General features: G+C 29.2%; 1 protein-coding gene across 1 annotated transcript; it reads right to left on the bottom strand.

The window, feature by feature from the left end:
- Positions 1-6,359: 6,359 nt before the first annotated feature.
- On the bottom strand, positions 6,360-10,122 carry LOC115697747 (uncharacterized). Its single transcript, XM_030624867.2, has 7 exons — positions 9,567-10,122; positions 8,514-8,690; positions 8,258-8,404; positions 8,000-8,101; positions 7,841-7,911; positions 7,623-7,690; positions 6,360-6,887 (listed from the first exon to the last, which is right to left on the bottom strand). The coding sequence occupies exons 1-7, from the start codon at positions 9,807-9,809 to the stop codon at positions 6,646-6,648; spliced, it is 1,050 nt and encodes a 349-aa protein (XP_030480727.1). The 5' UTR covers positions 9,810-10,122; the 3' UTR covers positions 6,360-6,645.
- Positions 10,123-22,746: the final 12,624 nt, after the last annotated feature.

Here is a 22,746-nt window from a genome sequence, read left to right as displayed (position 1 = left end):
CCTCCATCACATTGGAAGAGGCTTGAGGAAGAAGGGTCTCGGGTTGTCATGGCTGTAGTGAATCACATTTGGGCAACCCAAGAGCGGAGGAACAAGATTATATTTAGTTATATATATGCTATGTAATAAGTTTGGGGTGTGCCACCCCTTGAAAAAATATATATGTATTTACAATTAAGTTTGGGGTGTGCCACCCCTTGAAAAAAAAAATAAAGAAAAAAAGAAAAAGAGAAAAAAAAAAAGAGGAAAAGAAGAAAAAGGAAAAAAAACTAGTATATACATACTTATATAATTACATATATATAACTTTTAATTTCCTACATTTACTAATGATTTTGTTGTAGTGTGGTGATCTTTATTGCTGGTGCAAAGCAAGGAATGACAGAAAAAAGGGGCTGCTGCAATATGGTGTGAGCAAATTTGTATGTTGAAGCAGTAGGTCCCAGTACAGCATTGGATCAGCATCGCTTCAGCATTTTGAAGCAGAGACTCTAGTGGGGAAGAGTTCAAATCTTGAGGGAGTTTTTTTTTTTCCTTAGTTAAATTGTTATTGCTGGTTGTGTTTGATTGTTTACTTAGTTTACTTTTATTGTTGTCTTTAGTTGTGTGAGTAATAAATATTATGTGGATTAGATGTGTATTAATCATGTTGTTTTGTCATGTTTGTCACGTTTTGTTTTAGCTTGCAAATGAGAAAAATACTGCTTGTATTTTCAGCTTGGTTTAGGGTAGCGCTCGATGATGAAAAATATCTATTTCCCTCCATTTGTGGAGTGCCTTGGTTTGTGTGTTGAAAATGCTAATTTTAAGTGTTATTTTTGTCCAAATGCTAGCCTATGAGGAATGCTTTCAACAATTGTGTGCTTGTGTTATTCCACCATACCTTGAGTTTTTAGAATAGCTAACACTTTGAGAGAGTTTAAGCATCTAGAATTAGCTAGTGTAATCCTTGAGGCGAAATCCTGGCGAGCTTTATAACTTAGAAATGATTTAGGCCATCTTTGGACGTTTGAGCCTTTCTAACCTTCCCTATAAAATCAATTTTTCTCTAGTCACCCAAGTTTGAGCCGTTTAGCCTATTCTTGTTGTGCAACCCAATCATACATCTAACGCCAATCCTAATTTGCATTTCCACATATATCCTAACTTAATTGCTCACTTGTCAAGAGTCAAGTTTCACATTAAGTTTGGGGTGAGTGCGGTGAGTGTAACTTGTGGCAAGCTAATTCAAGGTTATACTTTTAGCCACATTGGGGACAATGTTGGATTGTAAGTTTGGGGTGGGGGAATTAGCTCACAAAGTATATGAGTATGAACTTTCAATTAACCTTCTCTTGCTATTTATTATATAAGTATAATATAGTAATAAATGTCTTTCTAATATATGAAAAAAAAAAATCAGCAATGAAAAAAAAAAAAAAAAAAAAGAAGAGAATAAACATAGCAAGAGAAGTCAATTTTAATATCAAGTACTTGTGAGTATTGAATTAGGGAAGAGGGTCAAGAGAAAAAAAAAATTACGGAAGAGACTCGGTTTTTGACAAGTGAAGTGGTTAGGTGTTGAGCTAGCTTAAATACATCCTATACCATACCCTAACCCAAGCCTAACATTCAAGCCTAGTCAAGTCCTTTTGATCTAAGTTGCAAAGCTAAGCTACATTAGTGGAGAGGATTGCACTAATTCAACTTATGGAAGCAAACCTTTAAACTTGAGGATCAAAGGTGGTTGTTATAGAAATTCAAGTTGTTGGTGGGAAGTATTTGCACACTTATTTGATCGAATTACTCTTGATAAGTTTTAAGGACATAAATAGCATGCAAAATTCTGTTGAAACACACAAGTTCGAGGCATATTCACTACTACCAATTACATTTCCATTTCGTCTAATTCTGAGAGCAAATTTCGTCCCTAGACCAAGTGTGAAAGAGCAAGATTTTCTCTACTGCAAGCGTGTTAGTGTCGCTGTCATTTTCTGTTCTTATTATTTAGTTCTTTGTGTTTTTCATTACTCGAGGACGAGCAATACTCTAAGTTTGGGGTGTGATAACTCTATGTTATAGAGTTAATTTTTATGCTTTTAAACTAAAGTATTGTGAGGAGAGTAGTGAAAATGTGTTTATTTTGCTTAATTTTAATTAGTTTTAGTGTTATTTTCTATTTAGTAATCTAACCTTTAAGTTTTGTAAATATTGATATTGTTGGGTGTGTTTTTCCAATTAACTGTGCTTATTTTGTTGAAAAATGAGGAATTAAATTGATAGGTAAAAGTAAAAGAAGCAAGGAAGAAAAGGAGCAGAAGCTGAAACTGGGTTGATTGCTGAAGCAATGCTAAAGCAATGCTGAAGTGAATTCAGCATCCTGGCAGTGACGTGGAAACACGAATTTCACTTATCCACCTCAGCAACTTCGGTCCAGTCACTCAAATTGCACCAGCCAGCTGACGTGGAAGAAAGGGTCTAACCCTAGTGGGCCAAAGTGGAAAAGTTTGGGCTTCTATTTTGGGGTATGAAGTTTGTACCCTAAAAACCCAACAACAAAAAGAGAAGGAAAGGGAAGTACATGGGAGTCATCTTCATCATCTTGTATGTACAGTACGGGGCAGCTGCCATTTTTTTCTATGGAGGAGCTTTAATTGCAGCAGGAAGTACAACAAAGAAGAAAGAAGAGGGGACCAAGCCTAGTGTTTGAATTTTCTTTTACCCTTTCTTGATAGTCTTCTTTATTTTTCTCTTTGTTATTGTTGTTTGTACTTAGTATTCAAAACTTCTTGAGATTGTAAATTTGGGCAGCAGCCATGGATGAAGTATTTTTAGCTTGGATTTTATCTTTTTATTTGAATATGAGCTAAGCTTTTGAGGCTTGAATGACTATGAACTTCTAAGTTGGGTATGATTAAATTTTAAGCTTACTTTAGTATTTGTTTGCCTTTGTTCATTCAAGTGAGTTTCATTTTAATTGATTGTTGTTTTTTGGCCATGAATAACAATTCGCTAAGCTAGATCTTGTACTGGAAGGGCTAGATCTAGTAGTTCAACTTGAATGAAGCAAGTGAAAACCTAGATTTAGGCTTTTCTTTGTAAGTGGATAGGAATATTTCATTTACCTTGCATAACTTACCAAATGAATGCTTGAATGGTGTCCTGCTTGCTGGTTTGATATAGGAATATATTGAGCTTAATGGTAGGATTAAAGTTGTGAGTGTTGGAAAATTCTCACAAGCCTAGAGGAATTTGTTGTTATCTCTGTGCAGATTGCTAAAGTAATGCTTTGAACCAATGCTTTATCTTGTTCGTAAAAAAACCTGACTAGAAGGAATTAGTTATTCAAGCCATTTTTGCCATATTATATTTTTATCTTGCAAACAATTTTTCTAGCAGCAGTAGTTTTAATTTTAGCAAGTTTAATTCTTGTCAATTTTAATTTTGAATCATTACTCAACCATTTACATATTATTTCTTTTTATTTTAAGTTGTAATTAGTTGATTTTATATCAAACTTTGTTTGCAATCCCTGTGGAGACGATCTTACTTATCACTTTATTACTTGTGTGACTGCGTATACTTGCGTATATAATTTTCACAACAGGGCGGTTTTTGAAGGCACAAATGAGATCAACACTGGTTTTGTAGCGCGCAACTATGATGGTCGAATAATTGAGGCGTTTTCAACTATTTCTTTTGTCAGTTGCCGACCCGAGATTGTAGAAATTCTAAGTGTCAAAGAGGCACTTAGTTGGATAAAGAGGCATAATAAGTCGAATGTCATTTTAGAGACAGATTGCATCTTAATTGTTCAAGCTATTCTTAGTTCGATAGCTATGCCTTCTATTTTTGGTCTCTCTTCGTTAAAGATTGTCAATTTATTTTATCTTCTTTAAGTAATGTTTCTATGTTAAACGGTCTGCTAACAAAGTCGCGCACTGTATGGCACGTGGTGCTTGTTATTGGTCAGGTCGTCGTTTTACTGAGAGCGATGCTCCCATTGCTCTTCAGGCCTTTGTATTAGCCAATGTTTCTGTCTAATAAAGATTATTTTCATTCAAAATAATAATAATAATAATAATAATAATAATAATAATAATAATTGTTAAGTTGGATAGAATATTCAATTTAAAGTGGGGACGCTCCATTATGTTACTTAAATTCCGATCAAATATATGGTCCACGTATAATATGTGCCAACTTTGCATGGATTTTGAATAAAGGAAAAATATATATATATTTTTTTTTTGAAAAACAAAAAAGGAAATATAATTTAGTGTTGAAAAACTGACTACTTTTTCTCTTGTCGTTTTGATAATCTTTTTTAAACATAAAAGCCACTTTCGTTGTTAAAAATGCTGTGCCTAATCAAAATGATGTAATGCATTATGATGTCTATAAACTGACCGTACTTCAAGTTTATGATGATGTTTATATAAACTGAACTAGCATTGTAAGCATAATGAATTTATTTCAGTTATTACTTATAAGTACATTTTTATGAAAAATAAATAAAAAAAATTCTTCTAAACAAAAGAGTAACTAGTTACTTTCCTTAGGGTTGCCATAAAAATCCCTCTTCGTTTTCATGGGTCCAACCACAAAATTCCAAAACCAATTTGTGAAAAGCAACAATTTAAGGAAATATATCTTTTTCAAAAAATAAAAAATAAAAAAAATATGTTTACATATTAAAATAGTCACCTATCCAAATCAATGAGTCACAATAAGGAATGAAGATAATAAAATTAGGGGTATTTATTGGACCACATTAATATTTTTAGGTTTATTCACATGCGATTTAATTATATATTAAATGTTAAATTTTACCATTCGATTTGATCCAATTAATTTCAGTCATACATTTCATCCAACATCTATTGGATGTTAGATTAAATAAGCTCTATCCATTAGATGTATTTCATATATATATTTATTGGTTTAATTTAGATTTATCCAATATTTTAGACGTAGTATATTTCGGAAATTTACATGGTATACTAACTTTTGCTATTTTTTTACAAAAGTACTGTCAAGCGGTATTTTTTACTTTTATTGTATTTTTTTAGGGTAAATAGTAGCATAACTACCCAAAGTTTTAAGTTTGTAAGCGGCATAAACCCAATGTTTATTTTTAGTGGCATAAGTACCCAATGTTTGTAAAACTGTAATTTTCTTCCAGTTTTGTCAGTACAGACTTTGTTTTAAATTTATTAAATGAACATTTGGAAGTAAATGATACTATATATTTTTATCTAGACCCAATGATCTAGAATCTCGACCTTATATGTGGCCTATTTAAGAAAATAACAGAGTTTGTACTGACGAAATTAGAGAAAAAATTACAGTTTTACAAACATGTGAGTACTTATGTCGCTAAAAATAAACATTGGGATTATGCCACTTACAAACTTAAAACTTTGGGTACTTATGCCGCTATTAACCCGTTTTTTTATAACTTTCATACTACAGTATATTGTGTTAAGTTTTCACTGGTGTTCTACGGGTGTTTTTTAGTTGTTCTACTGTTGTTTTGAGTTGTTCTGCTTTGTGTTTACTGATGTTTTATAAAAACACAGTATTTTTGAAAACTTTTCTGTGTGACAGTATTTTTGTAAAAGTTTAACCCAAATTCCAGTATTTTTGTAAATTTCCCATATATCGAATCGGATCCATCCAATATTTTAGGTCCAGATATGTATTGGATTGGATTGAAAATGAATCCATCTAATTTAAGAAAAAAAGAGTAAAATTTTAATGTTTATTTTTTATATTTACATGTATAATTTACTAACAATATAAAATTTAATTACTCATCCAAATTAAATGAAAATACTAATTAATTCGATTAGATGTTAAATGTATTGAATTTTTAAACACCCATCCAACATCCAATCCGATCTAATTGGATATTCCAAAATAACATTTAATCCAATCTAATCATAATTAGATATCTAATGTTTAACGGTTATCATTAAATTGAATCAATTGGTTATCATTAAATTGAATCGATTTATGCAGACAGTCCGCATTATCTACTATATGAGAGTGATTACAAGTATTTTTACTTTTTGTTTCAACATGTGATTTTGAAATAACTAAGCAAGTCTTACAATCAGATTACACACCAATTAAAGGAGGTTACAATCAGATTACACACCAATTAAGAAAGCCGGAATTAAAGGAAGTTCCTTGACATAATTTACAATTAATAACAAGTTAATCTAATACTATTCATTATTAAAATAAAGATATATAATCAAGTAACACTTAAACTTGCTAATTTCATAAAATTAGTGTCAGACATTTAACAATCGTGAAGAAATATAATATAATAATTAATAAGAAAAGGGTAACTCCCCAAACACCGGGTAACATTTTCTTAAAAAAAATATAAAAAAACTGATATATGGTATAATCATCACCAACAAATGCTTTAAGACTAAGACCTAAATTGTATAGAGAATTGGTGCAAGAAAGCTAAATACCTATACATGGGGGAAAAAAATTATGGAATCCTGGCAGCAACTGCAAAATTTACTACCATAGAAATATTTCTCCTATCTACCTCTCCTGATTTTTGACTAATACATTCTTTTTCTTGTTTTCAAACATGGCTCTAATCAGCTTGACAAACACAACTAATAATATGGGAAATCAATACTAATAACTTGTTTGGATTCTTGACCAACACATCTGTAGTGTTTCATAGGTCATGAACACAATAGCTACACCCGGGACGACCTTGTAGTATTCTAGCAGAATGCCTCTATATAAGCCTCGCAGGCCTTCGTTCTTGAATATATGCTTAAATGTGCCAAATAAGGCAGTGTTGTAGACCCGTGCTCGACCGCCAGCTCCCTCCAGCTGCATCCTTCGCCTTACTAAATCCAGAGGGAAAGTTGCTGAAAGATAGGAGCGACAAGAAACAAACGATCATAGATATATTCCATAAGTACAAGAGCAATCCAATTATTATTTGATGACACTGGTTAACTACATTTGGATCCTTTTATAAAACATGTTAACGAGTCGCCATAAGCTACTGGCAGATATTGTTTATAAACTTACATGAATCATAAAGGCTAACGAGACTCTTCATGCATTGGAAACCATTCTGTAATGTAATATATACTCCACCAAAAGATCAACTTAATATGCAATAATGGAAACATTTTTCTGATCAACTTAATACTTAGCTATGCTGTTTATATTCTACACAACTATGTCTTTTCGTTAACTCTTTAGTATGCTTCTTCTACTTTTCCAATTATAAAATTTTTATGACAACTATAAAAAAACGAATTCACAATTTTATTTTCTTTTCCTCCATTAAACAGTATCCCCATAAATAGTCGTAAACAATTACCAATTTTCTGTAAGTCCTAACTTTTTTTAGTGAATCGTGCTCTAATAAACGCCAGAGACAAATCTAAGTGAAGGTGAGGAATACTTCCTTAGTATTCAGCCACCAAAGCTTATTTTTATCATCTTGGACTCAACTACTTGATGTAGTAAAATAATTTGAAACAATGTTTTTTAAGACATACCAAGCAAATGCAGATGACTCGTGTTTTTCTAGAACTGAACAGCGGCTAACTTATCGTGCAAGTAACTTAACATTTAAGTGAATAACTTACCTGTTGATGATGCAATGCCAGAGAGACCTCCACAAGTTAAACTGACCACGGCAGTGGAATCGTTCGGCCTGAGTAAAAAATATAATGATATTAAATCAAATGCACACAGAGGTCACATTCACATAGAACAAGTATGTCTTGTAAAGTGCTTTCATTTTTCATTTTTTTTTTTCTTCTTTTCAATAAAAATTGCAATTTACTATAAATGTGTCCCTCACCTATGAGAGTTCCAATGCTTCCTCAGTGCCTCATAAACAGAAAAGCTTATTGCTAAACTTGGTCCTACACCCTGCAACAAGAAAAAAAGAAAATCAGTGCAAATAGACATAGTTAAAATTTACCAACAATAAATGAAACAAAGACTAACATAAATTTACCAGCAGGGTTGGTCCAAGTCCTTTGTATAAGCCCCAAAAACCTTCATCTCTGCAAATAGTGTGAAATGCATGCCACATGCCTTTATAATATATTACATTTCTCTGCAAAATTGAAACACCGATGAACCATAATGAAAATTCACAAGGAATTGACAGTTACTGAGTCACAGACCACACCAACAAAGTGGTACTAATCATCACACTGAAATGTAATAAATTAAACAAAATTCAAAGGACATGACTATTTTCCCAAATTACCTGTGCTGCAAGCCGTGTCCTCACAAGATCTAATGGATATGTTACTGAGGCAGCTGTCATTCCAGCCATTCCACCAGCAACAAAGTGCACTAAAGGTTCTGTATTCACATTACCCTTATAATTTTCCCCAATAACCGATTTCAAAAACTGCAACAATAAAGAAAATGATGATTGAAATAGCTAAAAGTTTAAAATATTAATTTACAATAATTAAATTTCATAGTTGTATTGATTACTGAAATATATATCGTCTTACATTCTTGTAGCGTTCATAAGCATAAAAGTTGACAGAAGAATAAGGAAGACGATGAGCAATCGTAACCATATTGCCTTTCCAAAGTGCTCTATACCCTTCTTCTTTGACAATACGAGAAGCCTCATGCCATATGCATGGCTTACTCATTGTTGCAACATTGGAGTGCATTCCTTGCACCTAGAACATATGAAAAAAAAAAAACAAATCAAAAACAGAGCTTTCAAACACCATATTAAGAAACATTTAACAAAACAAAACAAAACCAAATGATATTACTTATGATGCCTCATTAGTAAGATATTAAGACACGAAACATCATCAAGGCTATAACAGAAAACATGGTAAAAAAAAAACTTTGGTTCAGTACTTTTTAATAACATATTTTAAAGCAGGGATCTGTAAGAGAATTATAATATCATAGAAAAGATAAACCCCTTTGAATATACAATTTGATGCCTCCCCAGTTCATAAGTATTTTTGAGGAAGAAAGACAAAACAAAATTATAGTTCTTATTACTAGAGATCTTGCACTTAGAATGATCCGTTTGCAACGCATTACAACATAATCATCAATTAAAAGCAATCACAATGTTTAAAAAATAAATACACTAATTGGGTAATTTAGAAAGATATCCCTACAAAGCAAAACAACCAAGGGGACTCACGCAGGTTTCAATGCCCTAGATACGATCAATGGTACATTTTTGTTTAAGTTTTCACACTAAAACTATATTTACAACATCTCAGAAAAAAAAGCCCTTGAAAAGCAGGGTCTTTTCTATACATATGTTGATCAAGTAAACAAATTTTTAGAATTAACTACCATAAACGATTGCAATTCCTAATAATATCTCAGAACACATGTAAACCATACCCAAAATACCCCACTTCCCCAAAATTAATAATCTTCCAGTTCCCAAAGAAGCCAACATAATAAAAACCCATATCATTCCCCCCCAAAAGAAAATAAAATGAAAGAAAGAAAGAAAGAAATACCAAAATTCAATAAGTGGAATTATCAACAATAATAACAATTAAAGGGGAAATTAAAACCTGAAAAAGAATGGTGAGACGAGCGAGGGGCGCCGTACAGGTCTTGCTAAAAGCACCAGCAATACCTCCGGCGAGAAAATGCACCGAACCCATATGCGGTTGTTGATTCAAAGACTGTTTAACAGGTTGAGGCTGAGGCTGCGGCTGCAACAATTTCCTGGCGCCACCATCAACGACGCTTCCGTGAGCTGTATTCAAAGCTCTTTGCCCTCCTTCAACGACAATCCCAGCTCGAGCCTCCATAGTTTCCAAACCACTATGAGAAAAATTTTAAATTAAAAGAATTCAAGTCACCAAGCTTGAGCTTGTTCTCGCATGGATCCCAAGAAGCAAAAATCCCCCCTTTTATAATTAAAAATCTAAAAGGGGTTTGAAAATGTCGAAATGGGTAAAAGAAAAGACCAGGAAAAATGAAAAACTGAAGCTGAGAAAACCCTAAGAAAAAGAAGAACTTGTAATTAGTATTACTCTACTCTTGTGGTCGTACTTGAAACCTTCCGAATATTCTATTTCTTATTAATTGATTATATATTATATGTGTACCCAAAGCTTATGTATTTATATATATATGTAATTTATTTTTTATATATATTTTATGTTGAATGGTTCTTAATGAATATAATAAAAAGGATAAAATTAATTTATTTTTTTAATAAATCACACAAATATAAATAAATCCTATCAGGTTTAGGCATACTAATACCAAATAATATTATTCAAGAATTTTAATTCAAGTTAATAAAAAGATAAAGAATTTAAATTCAAATTAGGTATTTGATTGTTTAAAATTATATTTTAATAAGAATAAATAATAGGAGCTTTTTTATTTTTACACACAAAAAATCATAGAAAAATTCCTATTACAATACAACTACTTTAGAAACTGAAGCCGTAATTTTAAAAAAAATAAATAAATAAATAAAAAACAATATGTGGAGTAATTCCCTTAAATAATATTAGCAAATTTTGTTTAAAATAATAATAATAATACTAAAAATATCAAGATTAAAACTATGATTTTTGCATAAAAAATGATAAATATGATAATTTATTTACTTAAACAAATAAGAATGAGTGATCATCGTTTTCTTTGCAATAAAATTATTAATAGGGTCCCTAAACTAATATTCTATAATGATATTTTGGAAAAAAAAAATACATATAAAATTATGGTCGTTTTGTTTAACACATCTATGTAACTCTTTCTTTTGTAAACAATAATAATATTGTAATAGAAAAAGAAAAAGGCATATTCTGTATATCGTGTGATTGTTAGGATTTGTTATTGTAACATTATTGGTTTTCACGCACGTGCGAAATTCATCAGCCAAAAACGTCAATTTAGACCAGGACAGATCTCATATCATTGGGCCCAACATTAAAAACATACGACAAAGGCTACAATTTCGTAAGAATGGAAATTGAGCCCAAAAAATACATGAAAATTAACTTATGACTTTTTACAAAAATACTGAATTTTGGATAAAAATTTACAATTTTATTATCACACGAATTTTTTTACAGAAATACTATCTTTTATAAAATAACCGTAAAATAACAAAACAGAACAATTAAAACAACAGTAAAATAAGTTCCTCTAAGACCAACTAAATGGAGAGTGAAAGAATGTGGTATAATCATTAAGAAAATGAGACAAAGGCTTCATGCTTGGGCTAGCAGGCACTACCCTATGTAGGGAGAGTCTAGTTGATTCATTTGGCTCTTCTTGGCTTTTAAAATTATTGGATGATCATATTCATACTTCCTCATAGTGTTACCATACCAAGAAAGTTGAAAAAATTTGTAGAGGTTTTCTTTAGGGTTGGAATGGCAATAGAAGTAAGATTCATGTGGCTTCTTGGGAGAAAATTTGTCTCCCAAAAGTTTGGTGGTCTTGGATTTAAAGATGGAGTCAAATGGAATCAAGCTATCCTAGCCAATTACATTTGGGCAATCTCTTCTAAAAGAGATTTGCTTTGGGTGAAATTGATCAATAATGTTTACTTGAAGAATAGTACATTTTGGTCCTATGAACTCAAACAAGATTTGAGTTGGTATTGGCGTAAGCTTTGTCACTTGATGGATAAATTTTCGAGCAATGAGATTATGAAGGCTGAGGTTGGTGGTAGATTCAAAACGAACTGGTTGTATAATAGCTCACTTCCTCAACACCAGTTCAACTACAGCAAAGCTATTTGGAGCTCTCTAAACTTGCCTAAACACCGGTTCATCCTGTGGCAAGTAGTTAACTCTCATCTTCTAACTTGAGATAAAATAATGCAATTTCACATTGTGTTAGACTCTTTGGACTGTCCAGTTTGTGAAATGGCAACTGAGACTCATGAACTTTTTTTTTTATTGTTCTCTTTCATGTAGAGTTGTAGAAAAGCTATTTTCTTAGCTGGGATCAAAGGCTTGGCCTCTTGATGGTAGTGGCTGGAAGAGTTGGCTAACTTTGAAGGTCTCCAACATGGTGAAAGAGAGTTCACATAGTAGTGTTTGCAGCAACTGTTTACTATATTTGGACTAATATAAACAATTGTATTTTTCAATATTCTAAATCTGTCAACTCCATTGTAAATGATGTAAAAATAATTATTTTTTACAAGTTACAAATAGTTAAAAATAGATGTTTGAGTAGCCATGAGCAAAATTATTTGATGAGATTATATTGTAATTAGGGGCTTTGGCTGTGGCTCTTGTTTGTTGGTCTTGTATTTGTTGGTGATTAATGAAGCTCATTCTTCTTGATAAAAAAAAAAACAACAGCAGAGCAATTAAGAAAATAACCGTGGAACAACAGTAAAAACTTAACACAATACATAGTATAAAAAATATAAGTATTTTTGAAAAAAAAAACAGTATTTTTTGAAAAAAAAAAATATAATACTTTTGAAAAGAAAAACTCCACCATAAAAAGAAAAAAAAAATTGAAAACTTCTGTATGTGGTGTACAAAGCCCATTTACTTATTACCAGCATATATCCAAACCTTTTCATACCTTAAACTAAGAACATACCAACAAGAAATTTTCATTTTTTTTCTTTCCTGCAGGGTACAAAAATATTTTTTTAAATAAAAAATTATTTTGTATGAAAAATTTAAAAAAATTCGAAAAAATAATTTGGAGTAATCAATTATTCTTAGATAACCAATTACGTTTTTACGGTAACTAGTTACTTTATACTATTTTTTTCTTTTTTTCCATAAAATAACTTTTCATATTTTTGGTAAGTTACCGATTGTATAAAAACTTTCAAATGTATAATTTTCACTATGCAATGTAATTCTATTTTCAATTTTTCATTTGGTAAGTTACCGATTGGTTACTTTTTACAAAAGAAAAAAAAAAGCTTAATTTTTAGACAATTTTATCTTATACACATATTTGGTACTTTTCTAGTTTCTATTACTTACTTAAAAAAAACCATAGTTTCAATTTTAGGCTATATTACATTATATTGTTGTTTAAGATACATTTATGTTACTATTAAACCTATTTAGGTTGAGCATTGCTATGGAGCACTAAGGTGCCAAGCATCACTACGAGGTGGTGTCCAAATATTAGTTAGCAATTATTAATAATTAATATTAATAATCTTTAATAAAGTAAACTAAGTGAGACTTGATATAGAATTGCATTAATATCTCACAAGAATGATAAGAACAATGAATGCCCTTTAGCAATTCTCATTTAGGTTATATTGTGTTTTCTTAATCTTTAAGATACATTTTTATTACCACATCAAAATTATTTAAAAAACTAATAAATAATAATAAAAAACTTTGAAGTTACCATATAAATTCTTTGGCCCGCCCTCAGAAATATGTGTATCTGTTATAAAATAATATAAAGTAGATGAGAAGAAGAAGAAGATGAAGAGAGAAAGAGAAAGTGAATGAGAATTTCTGAGTTGTTTATTCCAATGGGGTGAACCCCTATTTATACAAATACAAGAGTGAGATATTAAGAAACTAAGAAAAAGGGAAACTAAGAAAAAGAGGAATGTTGATTACAATTAATGGTAATAAATAAAAGATTTGGACATCCACATAATTTTTAATATTTATAACACTCCCCCTTGGATGTCCATAATAACTGTCTTATTAAAAATCTTGCTGAAAACTTGATCAAAGGAAAAAGAGTATAGCGTAAACTAACTCCCCCTCATTTAGGCATTTGTGGAGATCTTCTAATCGACGAATTTCGATCTTGTCTGCCGTCTTCTCAAATGTTGATGTTGGTAATAACTTTGTGAATAAGTTTGTAAGATTGACACTCGATTGAATATGTTGAACACCAATATGCATTTTCTTGAAGCGTATAAAGAAGAATTTGGTGAAATGTGTTCTAACTCTATCTCCTTCAATGTACCCTCCTTTTAGTTGAGCGATGCAAACAGTATTATCTTCATAGAGAACTGTTTGTGTTGATACTTCTTTATAGAGTGCAATCCATATGTTTCCCGAATATGCTATGTCAATGATCTCACTCCCACACATTCTCTACTTGCTTCACAAAATGCAAGTATGTTAACATGATTTATAACTGCCTCGTTAAAAATCTTGCCAGAAAAACCCAGTGGGACAAAATCTGAGCTAGGGAAAAAGAGTACAATGTATATTTCATATTCATAATTATTTGCAAGTTGCCTCGTTAAAAACCTTGCCAGGAAAACCCATTGGGACAAAACCTGAACTAAGGGAAAAAGAGTGCAACATGAATATGTCTCCCCCTCATGCACATATGATCCATAATTCTTTTGGTGATAATATATCTCATAAGATTATTGTTATCACTTTTAAAATATCATCATATATATCTTTGATCATATATTTTCTATAACTCTTTCAGAGTATGTATGGACTTCTAAATTATAGATGAGGGGTTCGTGGAACATTAGTCTTTATCCAACTAATTGTATCATTCATATGTGTACACAACTTTGTTCATACTAAAATTTAAAATTTCAAGTAGATATGAACATAACACATTAATGGTACTATAAATTTTCATTTGTGACAATGATGGTACTCCAAGACCACGTATTTGCTCCATCTTGTTGTATGATCTTAATTTCCATATCAAATGATCATATATCTATAATTCTTGATACATATGAAGTACTTCAGGACTTCAATACTAATGAACAAACTTTATACATTAATATTTCTCGAAATACAAAAGAAATAAAAGTTTGTTCTTCAATTAATAAAAAAATCTTCAAGAGTCTATCACAACATATAATTTACGAATTTATATTGCATAGACAACCATACGTATTTTTTAAACAATAATTTACTTACATGTCTTTATTTCATACAAAGATCTTTGTCATATAGTGCGCGCGACTTTGAATTTATATCACTTAAGACATGTATTAAATTCTTCTAGAATTTTTAGATAAGGCTTATTTCAAATTCTCACTATATTAGGAGCTCCAAATAAATAACCTTTTGTTGCAACATTTATGTGACGCTTATAAATCCTCATAAATTATATTCCAGGCTATAATCAAATCATGATTATATTTTCTCAATATTTAAGCCTTACTTCAATCAATCTCATGTCTATGCAAACTTTGTACAACAATTCATTATGTACAAATACATATATGAAAATTTCTCATTAGAAATATTTATTTGCACACCCTACAAGTCTTACTTCACTTTATGCGAGTAAACTTGCCTGGACTGCGTCATAATATTTTGGCCAAAAATCAAAATGTATGTCGATAATTCTCGACAAATCTAATACCATGATCCTTGCTATCTCATGTTAGTTTATTGCATATGCAAACATTCAACATCTATTGTTGACAAAAATTTCATTATATGATAATTTCCTCCCATATTGACATAACTTATAGAGATCTCTTTAAATTACATATTTTTCAAATATGTTTATCATTTATAGGTACCTATATAGAATCACTTCAGGGATTCAATTATGATCAAATGTGTTATGTCTAACTTCTCTTGGGAGTCTCTTCGAGTACCGTTTTCATCACGGTTATCATTTTAATACTTTATAACATTAAGGTATCTCCATGAGTACCTCTAGATTTAACAACTTCAGGGAAAATCAAATGAACACTTATTAATAATTTCTACATTGTTCATTTACGCTTCAGGCGTTTTCAACTCATTCTATCTCAACTTTGAATAATATTGATTTGCAGTTGGTATATATCATTTTGAACTATATTGTTCTTATATACTTTGTGCAAGGATCATTTTTCAAAAATTATCATCGATCCCAACTGCTTCTCTCCCCCTGATCGAGAGAATTTTTAAAAATTGTGATATCTAATAATATTAATATACCTGTAGGGATTTCAGTATATCACAATGAATCAATATTTGTTTAAACTCATATATACTATATGACATTGAACTTCAGGTTCAATAAACTTCAGTTTCAAGTTCAATCCTTATGAACTTAATTCATTTCTAAGAATGAGTCATACGTGTATAATTAGAAATACATAAATTTACACATTTTGTAAATGCATGATTATATAATCTTATCACATCGATAAGAAACTATGCGATAAAAATCTAATAATGGCTCAAGACTGTTAAAAAAATATAATTTAAATATTTTCTATGTGCAAATATATGCACATTCTTCTTTTGAGCCTTATAAATTAACAATGAGAAGAATCTTCTGGTTCTTCAACAAAATTTAGTCAAATTCTTTGACAATTTATTGCATATGATTGATCATGTCAAAAAATTCAATTCATGAACTTCAGGTTCACTATAATTTGTATTTCAATGAAACTTTCAAAAGGTAATGTAAATTCATTACAACATAATCATTACAAGTTTCATTTTTATATACACGAATAACATAATTATATTATTCTCCAAAACATATACACTCTTCAGGAGTCACTATTATGTTTATCAAACTTTATATTTCTTCAGGAATCACTATCATCAATTCAATGATGTGTATAATTTAAAAAATACATGACAACTTCATCATGTTATTGTAATTGTCAAATAGATATAACCGTAATATATCATTCATTTTTCCTGGTATCTTTTTAACAAGTCGTCTAATTTATTAATAGACTATTCATCAGTCTAATTATCATGACTTGATATATTATATATTTAAATGTACAATAAGTACACATAATAAGTTATTTCTTATCACTTTCATAACTAGATAAAAGTTATACATCTAGGTACATACAAAGATATTTTACTACTCAAAGTAGCAATTGTATGTAAGACTTCTTCAAGAAGCTTTTCAAATAATTATTTTGTGATTCTTTATCACTTTGATTATATTGGATCACTAACAAATATTAGTAAGTTATATATTCTCTTCTGGGAATATGCAAACTGAATTATATAGTAACTATATATATACATATCCTGTACCAACAATAGTTTGAAACTATTGATTTCAAGAAATAATAAAATATGTATATTTAATTTACTTCTGGCATTGTCAATATATGTGAAATCTATATTCTTTGAAATAGAATTTCATGTCTATTCATTCTCTTCAGGGAATGATATTTAAATATTCTAAATGTATAATAAATTTGTACAATTCACATTCTATTCAATAATCAAATATACTTTTATCTTGATTATATAAGTGTGTCCGTACTACAGGTACGCGACTATTATTATTCAATTCCACACATGATATATAGATTTTATACACTTTAATTGTGTGTGGTATCTCACCTTTTGGTTGTTTCCACTTTCTTCTAGAAATATTTGAGTAAATAATGCCATCGATTGTTTAAAATCATTACATTCACTTCGTGGAATGACGTTGAACAAGTAGAACATTATTATAAATTTCTTAAAAATTTATTACTTGTTCATATATAAAAAGAAATTACTCAGCAATTTCTTTAACAATATTTCAAAGAATATATGAATACAATTTTTGCATAATCTCCAAGATGTATGCAAAATTCGATCTTTAATATATGTCACATGCAATAATTTTCAACATTGCAAGTAATAACTGTTGGGTTTAATGCCCTAAATAAAACTCATTTCAATATAATCAAATTTACTTATTAATATAGATCAGAAACAACATTTAATGTTGCATGGTTCACATGATTTATTTCTTGATTATATGTACATAATGTATAAATTCATCTGAAACCCTTTTCACATACTTGATCCTGTTTATTGTGCCGTCAACACATTGGAAAGTAAACATGACTATGTGAATAAAGTTTCCTAGATTTATCAGACACAGGGTTTTACTGATATGATAATCTACAACAAGAGTTTACTTGTATTTGGAGAAATACTATGTTCTTTCCAGAACATTGGTTAAAGTAAAGCTTAGGTTGGATGCATGGAGTATGCATCGGAAGGGACCGATATTGAACTTTGACTTAGATTTATTAAACTTACCGTAATATCTATTCAAGTCAATATCGCCAAGTTGATCCTAGATCAAATGATCTTAATCCTGATATGATTAGGCTCAATCTTGAAAGGCTATTCGTGTTCTTTGATTTGTTAGTTAAACCTACTTTTAGGTCAGGGTGATACGTACATTTTGGGAACACGGTAGTGCAATTGAGTGGGAGCGCTATCATAAACATGGAATCTATAGCTTCTATCTGGCGAATAGTAAGCAAAGGATGATCTCCTTCGAGCTTGACCAAACGAACATAAATGGTGGAGTACTCATTTCACATAAGCTGAAATATCATTTATACGGGGTCAAGTGTTTTAAGGAATAAATACATTGTAGGGTGTAACGGTAATTTAATCCCTTTACAGTGTAGATCATTCATATAGAGGATCATTGATCACATTAGGATTATAACAATGGATAACTAATGATGTGTCTATATGGTGGAACATATAGAGCATTCTATATAACTGAGAGTGCAATTCTAAGTTCTATGCGTGAATTCAACGAAGAATTAATAAGTTAGTGAATTTTAGTGCTAAATTCTTGATCTACTTATTGGAAGCTCGGTTATATAGACCCATGGTCCCCCCACTAGTTGAGATAATATTGCTTGTAAGACTCATGTAATTGATTTTGATTAATCAATTATAATTCTCAAATTAGACTATGTCTATTTGTGAATTTTTCACTAAGTAAGGGCGAAATTGTAAAGAAAGAGTTAATAGGGGCATATTTGTTAATTATGATACTTTGTATGGTTCAATTAATAAATATGATAAATGACAATATTATTTAATAATTATTTATAGTTATTAAATAGTTAGAATTGGCATTTAAATGTTTGAATTAGGAAATTGGCATTTTTGAGAAAATCAGATACAAAAGGTGTTAAAATTGCAAAATTGCAAAAAGCAAGGCCCAATCCACTAAGTGTATGGCCTGCCACTTTTGTAGGAAATTTAAATTGATTTTTTCATTATTTTAATGCCATATAATTCAAATCTAACCCTAGTGGAATGCTATAAATAGATAGTGAAGGCTTCAGGAAAATTACACTAAAATTTTCTATTTTTCCTTCAGAGAAAAACCTGAGCCTTTCTCTCTCCCTATCTTTAGCTGCCACTTCTTCTTTCTCTTCCCTCTTGAAATTTCGAAATTTCTTAGTGTATGAGTAGTGCCCACACACAGCAAGTGATACCTCAATCATAGTGAGGAAGATCGTGAAGAAAGATCATCAGCAAAGGAGTTTCAGCATAAAAGATTCAGAGAAAGAGATCCAGGTTCAGATATTGATAATGCTCTGCTACAGAAAGGAATCAAGGGCTAGATATCTGAACGGAAGGAGTCATATTATTCCGCTGCACCCAATGTAAGGTTTCTTAAACTTTATATGTGTTTATTTCATCGTTTTAGAAAGTTCATATTTAGGATGTTAATAAACATACTTGTGAGTAGATCTAAGATCCTGGTAAAATAAATTCCAACAACTGGCCTCAGAGCCATGGTAATTGATTTACTTGCAAGAAATTTGGACTTTAAAACGATTGTTTGTTTGTTTTTGGATGGTATCATGTTGTATTGAGTGTTATTTGATGATTGATTGATGTTTGTAAATTTTCGTGAAAAATAATTGCGATTCTGTTTCTGAAATTATTTTTATTGGATAGTATGGAAAAAATTAAGCAAGTTACTTTTTTACAGAACTCAATTTCGATTTTATTTGAATTAGTTATGAATTTTTGAAGATTTGAAAAAATCGAATTTGTCTTGAAATTTTCCTGCGATCGCGGAAACTGTCCGTACAGCTCACAATTTTTTCGTTTTTCTTCGATTTTTCATGCTTTTTCATGGAATTAACTTCCGATTTTTTGTGTAGTTCTATATTTATACTATTACTATTCCTAATTCAATTCTAATTATCATTTTGAATTAATTAAATATTTTTTAAATTTAATTCAAGATATTAGTGTAATTTGAATTTGAATAGAATTAGTATCTATCTTCTTGCTTAAAAATCTATCTTATTTTAAAATTTGATTATATCTTATCTTATTTTAAATTTAAAATAAGATAATTATAATCATGTAATTTTTAAATGATATAAGATATTTTGCTAATTTTTTAAATTTTGTTATTTTATTTATTTAAATTACATTTAAAATTTGAAAAAGATATTTATTTAACTTTTCTAATTTTTTATTTAATTTTTATTTATAAAATAACATTTAAAATTTAAAAGTAGTTAGCAAATTTTTTGAAATGATATTTAGGTTGGTTGAAATCTAATTTTTCAAAAAAAATTGTAGGTTTAATTTTAAATTTAAATATTTGATTAAATTTCGAATTTTTTTAATTTTTCAATTTTTTTTTAAATTTTCGAATTTTTTTTTAATAATTTTCAAAATTAATTATTTAATTTAAAATTAAATAAATCCTACATCCAACTATCCAGCTAACCTTGTTGGAGGAGTATTTGTTTTAGCTTGTGTGTAAGTTTTCAAAACCTATTATTACTTGATTGCAAATAGCCATGGTTACTTTTTGCCAGATCTAATGATCTGATGGCTCCCTTGGTCAAGATAATAATTTGTAACAGGTATATTTACAATCTTCTTTCATTTGTGTATGACCTAGCAACATGATAGGACCCATCCAAAGTGTGTCTGTGTGAGCCTATATGTTTAATTTTATTATAGATGCATATAGGTTGTTTTTGCTAAAATAAATTATCATAGTTCTTTATAGAATTTATTTAGGCCCATTTAGTTTTTGGGCCTATTCAATTAATAAAAGTTGTTCTTATTAAGGTTAAATTCCTCTCTTTTGGGCCTTGTGTGAGAGTTGGGAGCCATAGAAGTGGGTACGACATACTGAACCCAGCACCCCCTCACATGAACCAACCCAATTGTGAAGGCCCATTTGCCTGATTTGAATAACTCTACTAGGTTAATTAAACTAGTTTAACCTAATAAAATTGATTAGCAACATAATTAATTTCATTTATTTTGAAATTAATTTAAGAAAATTATAGTTTAAAGAATTTTTTATTCTAAGCTAAACTATATGTATTTTCTTGTATTTAATTAAATATAGAATTATAACCATCTAGATTCTTTCTGGAGCTTAATTTAAATTTTTCATTAAATATTCCTATTTAAGTTGATATTTAGTTATCTACAACTAACCAACTTAAATCTGAATATCTTTTGAATTTTAAATTTCAAAATTAAGTTGAAGAATTTTAGGCATTGGTTATTAAGATTCTTTAGATATTTTTTAAGTTAATATCTTTTCGAATATTAACTTAAAATGGAATATTTTTAAATTAAGTGGTTACAACTTAATTTCTGATATTTAATTAAATTTAAATTTGAAAAATATTTAAGTTCTAGATTTTTTTCTAATACAACTTAAATTAGATATTTTTTCAAATTTTGTGGAAAAGATACTTAGTCAAATAAGATATTTTCTAGATAGTTATTTCTAGACTACTTATTATTTCTAATATTAAATAGGAAAATATTATACATTGTGAAATTAATTATTTAAATAATTAATTTTGGTACAATTTATTTTAAGTATATTTTTTCCTAGTATTAAACTAGAGATTAATAATTAAGCCTTCTCTACACTTAATTATTTATTTCTTGAATTTAATACATTTAATTAATTTGAAAATTAAATATCTAAGTTGATTTTTATCATCATACTTAAATATTTCTTTTTCATGACATTTAATTAAATAGAAAATTATTTTTAGTTGAAATTTATTTTTTCAACTAAATTTAAATAATTTTCAAAATATATTTTTTCTTTATTTTATTAATCAATTTTCGAAATTGCATTTCTTAAATGCTAGAATTTCGAATTTTATCTTGAAAAATAGATTAAGTTGTAAATTAATTATTTTAATTAATTCTTGGATCAACTTAAATCAATGATTTTTTCATTTATTGATTAATTTAAAATAAATTGAATTAAAGTATATTATTAGAAATAGAATTAATTAGTCAAAGGAAAATCTAGATAGGTGATATTTTTGCTTGAAGTAATTTTCTAGTGTATTTAATTAAATAGAAAATTAATATTTAAGTTGATTTTCATCATCATACTTAAATATTTGTAATTTTTCTTATATATTTAATTAAATAGGAAAATTATATTTTTTGTTGTAAATTAATTTTATTAATTAATTTTGGGCCAACATTAAATTAGAATAATTTTTTCCAGGATTTATTTTTTATTTTAATATGCATTTTTCGAAAATTGTATTCTTATATACTTTAATTTTTCGAAATGCAATATATATTTATAGAAAATTAAATTTGAGTTGTAAATTAATTTTGTAACAACTTAAATATTTTTTTCTAAATATTTATTGGAAATTATTACTAAGATGGAAATAATTCATGTTATTTTCATATCCATCTAAGTAAAATTTATAAATATTAAATTAAAATTTATATTTAGAATTTTTCATTCTAAATTGAAGATTTTAATTAAATGAATATATATTTAAAATAAATAGAATAAATAAAGAGAATCAAAGAAAATACAACTCTTTTTAAATAATGAGCTTTATTATTAAGACATTCGATCTCCATTGTGGGTTTTACACCGCGTTTGTTTTAGTGAGTAATCCTCCCTAATGGAGGAACGTTCATTAGCAATTTCGCACCGTTTAACCTCGCATGATAAGTAGTTTGTAAGTGTTTTGTATGGTATGGATCACCCTAATGGTGGCGACCATACTTGACTTGCAAA

Source organism: Cannabis sativa, chromosome 7 (genome assembly GCF_029168945.1).
Source record: "Cannabis sativa cultivar Pink pepper isolate KNU-18-1 chromosome 7, ASM2916894v1, whole genome shotgun sequence".
Lineage (NCBI taxonomy): Eukaryota > Viridiplantae > Streptophyta > Magnoliopsida > Rosales > Cannabaceae > Cannabis > Cannabis sativa.
Note: the sequence above shows the minus strand (reverse complement) of the source record. Positions and strands in the feature narration are given on the sequence as shown.